The 9,365-nt window shown below is 39.0% G+C and overlaps 1 protein-coding gene across 2 annotated transcripts; it reads left to right on the top strand.

Annotated features, from left to right (window-relative positions):
• The first annotated feature begins 422 nt into the window (after positions 1–422).
• On the top strand, positions 423–9,001 carry paqr5a (progestin and adipoQ receptor family member Va). Of its 2 annotated transcripts, none has more exons than XM_072695025.1 (8): positions 423–575; positions 3,792–3,950; positions 5,339–5,466; positions 5,666–5,868; positions 5,964–6,090; positions 6,614–6,710; positions 8,151–8,295; positions 8,423–9,001. In XM_072695025.1, exons 2-8 carry the CDS (start codon positions 3,897–3,899, stop codon positions 8,692–8,694), a joined length of 1,026 nt encoding a protein of 341 aa, XP_072551126.1. In that variant the 5' UTR covers positions 423–575; positions 3,792–3,896; the 3' UTR covers positions 8,695–9,001. The 2 variants fall into 2 exon arrangements, with proteins under 2 accessions (XP_072551126.1, XP_072551125.1); XM_072695024.1 differs by having other exon boundaries at positions 3,753–3,950.
• The last annotated feature ends 364 nt before the right edge of the window (positions 9,002–9,365 follow it).

The following is a 9,365-nucleotide window of genomic DNA, read 5'->3' as shown; positions in this document are numbered from 1 at the left end:
TCTGCATGAGTAATAAAATGCACCTATTGATTACTTAAAACCTGTGGAGTTGCATTGGAAACATTTTATGTGCCATCTAAACAGTACCAAAAAGGCTATTTTACATGCAACAATAACAATATACGTTTTTGGTATTTAATACAACATTTTTTATTACAACCATATGAGCAGTCATATGGTTTTGTGAGTTAGTCCATATATAACCGTTTCCTTCATGAACCACGCCTGCATTGGTAGGAATAGCTGGTAGTTGGCATTGAACACGCTCTGTACATTCCAGCGTAAACTATTAACCAATCATAGCACAGGAGGGCGTGGCTTTCCCGAAAACGGGTGGGGAGAAATCTGGCGCTTCACCGCGGTGTCAGATACGGCGCGGCAAACATGAGCGCGTCAGCCAATCAGATTTCGCCATGGGACGCACAGCTGACAACGAAAACAAAGAAAGGCATGTTTTCCCTCTAAAGCTGCTCGCTTCCCATACATCGCCTGGGCAAGACATGGAAGAAACCGCACTCTTTTAGCCCTACCTCATTATTGACCGGACACATTTCACTTTCACCGGCGTCTGAATTGTAAGTGGACCTCGTCATATCTGCTAAACTTATTAATAATAAGGAAAGCGCTTTGTCTTTGGGCGAGTAGCAGCTTTTATTTTGTAGTCCAGCAGCATTGATGTGAAGGGACGCTTTGCAAACGCCCTGTCACACCGAGACAGGCTGTTCAGATAAAGTGTCCTGTCTTCACTAACGTTTACACTCTGCTGAAGTTATAGACTAATCCCATTCCAGCTGTTAAAGCTGATGTTCACTGGGTTGGGTTTCTGTCTTATAAACGGAGGGTAGTACTCCACACAACTTCTCAACAACAACAAAAAAAAGTGTTTATTTAAGATTTCTACATCTGGATTAAAAAGTTCCACCCGAAAAGGTAGTTATAGTATAACTTTTTAACTCTGAAGTTTTCTTTGGTTTAGTGGTAGTTATAGATGGTAAATGAAATGGCTATATTTGTGATCCTGGGTTTCTATCATTTCTAAAACACCAAATCATTATGATTTACTATGTTTATGTCTTATCCTTTGAATTGCTCTTAGACAGTCAGGATTCCCTTTTAACGTTGGTTTAATTTCCAAATTGTGTCTCCAGGAAGTTAAGGTGTCTTCTCCTTTACCCAGCTTGATGTTTGGTTTACAGTAAAGTCACTAACGTTTACACTCTGCTGAAGTTATAGACTAATCCCATTCAAGCTGTTAAAGCTGATGTTCACTGGGTTGGGTTTCTGTCTTATAAACGGAGGGTACTACTCCACACAACTTCTCAACAACAACAAAAAAAAAGTGTTTACTTAAGATTTCTACACCTGGATTAAAAAGTTCCACTCGAAAAGGTAGTTATAGTATAACTTTTACAACCCAAAATAATGACCACTAAGCCGAGCAACACTTATCTTGCTATCAAAACAAGAGACAGTGAGCAGGCTGCTTGATGTCTGTGTGGATCTCAACACTCAAGGGCAGGAATGGCCTTTAACAGAACCGGGACCATGAAGAGACCACCAGCACACCAGACTCCAGGAGTAGAATTCTGAATGTGAGACCATTTACCACATTTCTGCCATAATTTCATGATCTATTACATGGTCAGATTGGACTAGGTCTTAATTAAGTCAAGGCAAACATACAAAGTAAATCCAGTGTTTGTAACTGTAGTCTGTTGAGTGTTGTGTAGTAGTGAACATTAGGGGCGTTTTTCAGGAGAAGCGTGCTAATTCTGACTTTTCCACATATTAAAGGAAACCCAGACTGTTAAAACATGTAAGCATTAAGATTATTAAGCAGTAAGATTATACTATTAAATATATATTTAATGTATAAACCAAATGGAAATGGATTTGTTTATTATAAAAACTCTTTTATTAAGTTTTTATATGTTTAAATGGTTACAATGTAAATGAATAAAAGTTATTCTGTGTAGAGTTTTTAAGGTGTCCTAGAAGGAAAACTGTGTTTACCTTGACATAGTTGCATAGCGAGAGTTTGGTATATGACATACCGTGAACCTCAAACACTGTTGTATCTTAATTGAAAGGAAAATCCTGCATAAGCAAAACAGAGCTGTAAAATGTACTAATTTCAAACCTGTTAAACACCCCTAACATTTAAACACACCCAGCCTACTAACCTAGGCCTTTTGAGGCTTATTTAAAGCTAGGACACAGTAAAACACATTGGCCACACAATGGACAACATGGAACCAGGTCGACTGGGGAAAGCATTGCTCAAGGGTGTCTGTGAGTATCTGTGCTAGGCTAAAAACCAACCCTAGCCAACCAGCTACAATCTCTTTAGCTAGCTAACCACACACTTTTGCCGAGAGGACAGCAGCACTGTCCAGTAAGACTCTCTGGACGCTCCTGGCTACACATCAATGTGCATTGACCGTTGTTTTTTTGGTAATTTGGTTTCATTGCTGTTAAGTCCAGCTGCCTTGAGCAGAAAGTGTTGTTTCATCCCCAGTTTGGCTGGTTTCTCTATTAAATTCAGCCATGATTGACATAATTAATATGACATAATTGACCTCATATAAAACTCAAAGATTTCCTTTGGTTTAGTGGTAGTTATCGATGGTAAATGAAATGGCTATATTTGTGATCCTGGGTTTCTATCATTTCTAAAACACCAAATCATTATGATTTACTATGTTTATGTCTTATCCTTTGAATTACCCTTAGACAGTCAGGATTCCCTTTTAACGTTGGTTTAATTTCCAAATTGTGTCTCCAGGAAGTTAAGGTGTCTTCCCCTCTACCCAGCTTGATGTTTGGTTTACAATAAAGTCATCTAGATGTTTGATATTTGTTTTTTAATGTGATTCAATCACCCAGTTAACGAAACCATTTTAGCGTAACAAATGTGAGCTGTCCTTTTGTCTTGATAAGCAAAATGACATTGGTAGTCTATTTCATGAATGCTTAATCTTCTTGGGAAATCCTCAGCAAGTCAAAGCATTATTTGACTGAGCTGCAGCCAAACCTCCTAAAATGTAACTGAACAAAGTTGTTGTATGAAGTAAAAAGCCAATCAATTTTGTTCCCGTCTTAACCAGTGTGTGCATGTTAATAATCTACTGATTTTTGTAAGTGTGAAGTCACTGTGGTACTTTTCAGGTAGACATTTGTGTTCTCTGAATAAAAGTGAAAGGTTTAATAAATACATTACAGGGTTTATGGAGTAAGAACATTCTGCAGGTTTAAGGTCTGACTGTGTAAAGGTGGAGAGGTCAAACAGTAAACCAGAGGCTCTGAAATTTATGGTAAATTCAAATAGTAAATGTGCTTATGTAACAGTTATTGTTTTAATGCACACACAACCCTTTTCCTTGTGTTTCAGCTCAGGTCTGCAGTACCTTTCCTTTTTAAACATAGGGCAAAAGCTACAAACTTGGGTTTTACACTAACTCTCCTTTTTGGTTTCACAAGGGCATGCTTACATCAGCTGTAGCCCCCTCACTGTGCCATAAAGCATTGCTGTCTCAGGTTTTTACTTTTATAATGTAGTAAAATCCTTCTAATAAGGAGGTAAATGTATTCATGTTCTGGCAGCAATCCAATTCTGTTTTTCTGCTTTACAAGAACAATTAGTTCACTGGGCTGGTGGGAGTGTAACTGAATGGCTAAGGGTCAGGTAAGGACTTACCTCTGAGTCTCATTATCAGGAACTCTCTCTCCTTGCCTCTCTGTCCTCCCTGTAGGTGTGTCTGCTCAGGGGGACGTGGGGAGCACATCCACAGAACCAGGGAAAAGGCGCAAAAAGAGAAGCGGAGGCTGGAGTTCAGTAGATGGCAGATTCTCTCTGCTTTGAGAGCCTGTCTTGACGGCTGCTGCCTTTTATCGCCATGTTGAGTCTCATCAAACTGCCTCGAGTCTTAACCATCAACCAAGTTCCAAAAGTAAGTGCTGGGCTTCTGAAGATGTAATGATGTTTGGCAGTACACTCTGAAAAATGAATGTGCTACAAGAGGTTCTTTGCGCGATGTTCACAGAAGAACCCCTTTTGGTTTCATTAAGAGAATCATGTTCGTAAAAGAGAGCTGTGAGTGTGAAGAGGCTTTCAGAGGCTTGGTTTCATTTTGAGGGGCTTTACCAATCTAAAGGGTCTTGTTGGAATTAAAAGGGGTTCTTTTATGGCACCGTTCACAAAAACCTTTTGTGACACCTTTATTTTTAAGAGTATAACAATGCTGTGATATGTGTCTGGTGTATTATTGAACCATATTTTTTAAGTTCATTTTATTTTGTCATTGCTTTCAAGATGGCATATTATAGTGCTGGGCAATATGACGGTCCTACAGTCCATGTTTCTTACATACCACAGTACCGCGGTTTACTACAAAAAGCATCACAGTCGAACGCTTGGCACGAACATATTGCTGGTGAGAGTAGGCTAGCACCACAGAGCACACACACGCTCACTGCAATACCCCCGCTACTGTTGGCTAACTTGCATTAACGAGATTGGAGGAGAGGTCATTAACCAGCGGCTCTGAGAGACAGTGAGGAGAGCTATTCCGAACATAAACAGAGCTATTCTAACAACTCTCTCTCTTGCTCTCTCCTTTTGCTGGACCCTCTTCTCCCACCTGAATGTTCTGACCACGCAGATCTTTCTGGGGTAGAACACATCCGACTAAATTCTCACAAACCATCAAAAGTTGTCGTTTATAGACTGAAATATTTGATGGACTTCAGTTGTAGTAAAATAAGCCACTGTTAACCTTCAAAGTTGCACTTTTAAACTGTTTGTTCTGCAGACATGAAAACTTATCTGTAATGTATCATTTTGTGGGGCCAAGCAAACCCTGTACTCTTAATACAAAAAGAAGCTGCAAACATATAGAAAGTCCCAGTCATGGAAAAAATGGGGGAAAATCCATGATATACCTTGATACTGTCAAAAAAAAAATACCTAAAGCTGTTTGGCCAAACCGCCCAGTCCTAGTGTATTGGTATTAATTGTTATCGGCCCCAGTTTCCATCCCTAGTGATGTCCCAGCTGTATGTGACAGGGAGTCCATAATTGCCCTTGCTCTTTCTAGGACGGTAGGAAGATCCTGCCAGGCATCTGTTAGCTGACATATCAGAATTGGGCAGTTAGTACTGTCCTCAAAGCCTGTTTAACTGTCCTTTAGCTGGCTGGCTTAATGTAACTCCCAGCACTCCCAGCACTGGTGGCATTATGTAATGGGGGAATTGGATTGGGTAGAAAATTGGAAAACTCCAAAAACATCTGCTAGCTACAGTTTATGTTAAATCATATATTGTGTTCTTTTCTTTATAGGTCTTCCATGAAGATGGGATCATATCAGGGTATCGGTACCCATACAGCTCAGCTCAAGACTGTGTTCTGAGCCTCTTCCAGCTAACTAATGAAACCCTTAATATTTGGACCCACTTTCTGCCTACATGGTAAGACGAGCACCCTGTTTCCCCTAGAACAGAACAACATTAGAACGGGGGGGCGCATCTTATGTTCTTAGTTGATAGTTGATAGTTGATATATAACATATATAATTTTAAGTTCTTACACATACCAGTCATGTATATTGTAATAATAACCTTTGTGAGGAATAATCTTCACCCTCCGTTTACCTGCTTGGTGTGCTAGGTTTTTCTTATGGAAGCTGCTAATGGTGCTAGTAGAGGAAGACTGGCGGGACTCATTTTGCTGGCCTCTACTGGTCTTCCTGGTGTCCTGCTGTTTGTACCCACTGGCTTCCAGCTGTGCCCACACCTTCAGCACCATGTCAGAGCGCGCCAGACATATCTGCTTTTTCTTCGACTATGGAGCGCTCAGCTTCTACAGCTTAGGTTAGGAAAAGATTAGGAAAACATTAACACTGAAACACACTCACATCCTTTATTGTGATTTGTATTTATTTGGGTTTGCTTTGGCGCACCATCAGGTTCTGCCATCACCTACTCCTCGTATGTGTTTCCGGAGAAATGGGTCAACAGCACTTATCATGAATACTACATTCCTGCAGCTACACTCAACTCTATCATCTCAACTGGACTGGCCTGTTACTCAAGGTGAGACAGATGAGGTCAAATATAAGAGGTTCCTTGTTCAGAGGTAGATATGTCCACTTTGTCAGACATCTGTACTTTGCTTTTTGACTTTAACAATTTAATGAAGAATTATTTTTGGAAAAGCAATTGACAACCAGGGGATCAGAACAGACCTTTTTCTGTCTAAAGAATATTAGACGGCAGCAGTTTTAACCATCAGATATTTTCTTTTTATATATATTTACATGTGCCTCTGTACTGAAAATTATGCAGTGATGATTGGAAATGAAAAGGGTTTAACTGTAATATTTAATTAACTGTTTAGGGATTCTCTGTACACAAACCCTTACTCCAAATTTCTATTGGTACATTAATCATGAAATGCAGACACGGTCAGATTTAAATTATGTAAAATTACATAAAGGAAAAGTAAGCTTCATAGTTTTTTTAAAAATATAATTATCACCATGATAATTATTCAACATTTTACTGGTTGAATCCAATACGAGAAATACTTGATGTGAAGATGTTCTTATTTTTTTAGGTCCTCTGTGAAATCAGCTGCAAAGCTAGGCAAAGGTCTGCGTATTGTGGCCTTTACATTTCCGTATCTCTTCGACAACATTCCATTGTTCTATCGGGTGAGTTAACTTGCCACACCTTGCAATGAATGTCATTGACTTATCTGTTTTTAAAAGATAAGATCATACTTTATTGTGCATTGTCACTAAACTATATATTGCACTACAAGCCCCAGCAGACACAGGTATTAAAATATGTTTTTAAAAGATTTAGTTGTAATGTGATGGATTAAATTGTAATGTAAAGTCTTTGTTAAGCTATGTTTTAATGCATCAATCTATTTTTTGATAGCTGAAATGTTGTCAAAACATTGGAAATATTGCTAAAAGCATAGCAAGATTGACAGAGTGTGATAAGGAGGAGATAAGTGTTTTAAAAAGGAATGCCGCCATCAGTAGGTTATGGTGGGGAAGTCATTGAAGCCAAAGTTACACAAGTTCATTCCAACCAGGGGTGGTTATAATATTCTGATATGAATGTGGGTGTCTAATAATATAAATAATAATAATAATAATAATAATAATAATAATAATTTTCCAAATGTGTATATAAAATATATATTGCATAGTATAGTGTAAATAACCACCCATGCCTCAGACGACACTAGCAAGATGTGAAGGTGACCAAAGGTGTTTAAAAAGGGTAACTGGTTCGTAGACTGGTCTGTACCACTCACTGGAGACATCATTCCCCTCTGTGGCACACCATTGATATTGGAATGGCATTGGGAGGCAATCAATGTCTGAGAAGTTCATTCTTGGCACACTATGACTGCCCTAGAACATTTTACAGTTTACATTTATGGAATTTATCCAGAGCGACTTACAAGGTTACTTGCATTACAGAGGTGGGCCAGTGCAGTGTTAGGAGTCTTGCCCAAGGACTCTTATTGGTGTAACGCAGCACAGTCACCCAGACCAGGAATCGAACCCTAGTCTCTCACATGGTGTGGTAGCTCAGTGGCAGGTAGTGGTGTTCTCTTTTACGCCACACCAACCACATCACACCACAGAACATCCCACACCCTTCGACCAGTACTTTGTTGTCATGCCCTTTAAGAGATCAGCCAAATCGCATCCTTTGCCCATGATGATCGTTTTCCACTCTGCTACAACTGACTGGTGTGCTTGCTTAAGTTGTGACTCTTATTAAAATTGGATGGAATGGAAATGTCAGTCACTTCACAAACAATACTAACACTTGCAATTTATGTGGAGTCCATGGAAAACATAAATACTGGCTGGTTTCTTAAAATGCAACTAATGAGAGACCCACAAAGAGACTGCAGGGTGGTTTTTTTTTTAATGATTGTTAAATGCTGTATTCAAATAGTTAAATACTATAGAACATGTTATATCATTTAACAACTATAAATAAATAAGTGATCAAACAAGCAAGGTTCCAGACTACCTAAGTTTTTGTCTGTTCACCTGTCAGCAGTCCCTTTAGAAATCATACAGAATATTTTTTGTTTCTTCTATTCTTTTCTGTTGTTGCAGATTTTTGTGTGTACTGGTGAGGGCTGCACAGTCAATGAAGCCACTGCTGTCCACTACCAGCACACCTCACTGGCCCTTCTGACTGGCTTCCTCTTCGCCATGCATCTACCTGAACGCCTCGCACCTGGCAGCTTTGACTACATAGGTGTGCTGCATAATGCTCAGATGTCTGGAGTTAAACGCTTTATATTCAGTGTATGTACACTGCAGCAGGTGGTGATGTTCATTAATTTTGTGTTGTGCGTTTCCCCCCACCCCCTTGTTCTCCACAGGGCACAGCCACCAGCTCTTTCATGTGTTTGCAATCATTGGCACATATTTCCAGATGACTGCAATTGAGCTAGACATGACCCTGCGGAAGCGGTGGCTTAAGGCTCATTCACAGCCGATTACGTTTACCAACACAGCGGGTGCAGCGTTGCTTTGCGTGGCCTCCGGTCTCTGTATAATCTACATCTTCAGTCGGGAACTTGTCTCTGGCAGAACTAAGAAGGACAATGATTTGAAAAGGTCACATTTTAGTGCAGCTTCTGACTCACGGTAACCAGAAGGTGTTTTATTCTAAGCCAGGGGAGATTATTATGCAGTGATTTTTTTGTTTGTTTGTTTGTTTGTTTGTCCTGAAGTGAAGCCTTTTTTATAGCCGACGGAATTAGCTGTACTAATTCTCTTTAAGAGTTTGTTGATTTAGGTGTCTTACTTTCTTTCACTAAAGCGGTCTAATGACAAAAGCTGACATGAGGATCCACACTGTACCCAGTGCCTTTCAAAAGGCCCCCTTCACAATGTGTGTCTTATGATATTCCTGTTGTATTTTATGTTATTTTTTGTGTTTAACTTCACCTTAAAGACAAAGATGTCACATATCTACACTAATTAATATTTTTATTAGTTGTTTTTGTAAAGTTATGTAAATGTTTGTTTTCATCTATTATTATTATTTATAATTGTGCACAGTTGTCTATTTATAATGAATAAACTAATCTAATTTTGGAATGTTGTCATACTTTTGGGTTGGATTGAACAGTGAAAAAAAAAATAACAACAACAATAATATATTACAGATGCACCGATACCACTTTTTCCTTTATAATACCAGATTTTTAAGTATCTGCCGATACCTACTCTGTCTTAAATACTCGATAGATGGCTATAAATCCTGATATTTATAGTGCTCCACTTTTCATAGGTTTTACTTTTTAAATACTTATTCCA

The sequence above is a fragment of the Salminus brasiliensis genome, chromosome 13, assembly GCF_030463535.1.
Source record: "Salminus brasiliensis chromosome 13, fSalBra1.hap2, whole genome shotgun sequence".
Classification (NCBI taxonomy): domain Eukaryota; kingdom Metazoa; phylum Chordata; class Actinopteri; order Characiformes; family Bryconidae; genus Salminus; species Salminus brasiliensis.
Note: the sequence above shows the minus strand (reverse complement) of the source record. Positions and strands in the feature narration are given on the sequence as shown.

Coding starts and splice junctions, on each gene's coding strand:
- paqr5a (XM_072695025.1), top strand. CDS start 3,897: ATGTTGAGTCTCATCAAACTGCCTCGAGTCTTAACCATCAACCAAGTT. Junction 3,951..5,338: donor CCATCAACCAAGTTCCAAAA/GTAAGTGCTGGG, acceptor TTTTCTTTATAG/GTCTTCCATGAAGATGGGAT. Junction 8,296..8,422: donor TGGCAGCTTTGACTACATAG/GTGTGCTGCATA, acceptor TGTTCTCCACAG/GGCACAGCCACCAGCTCTTT.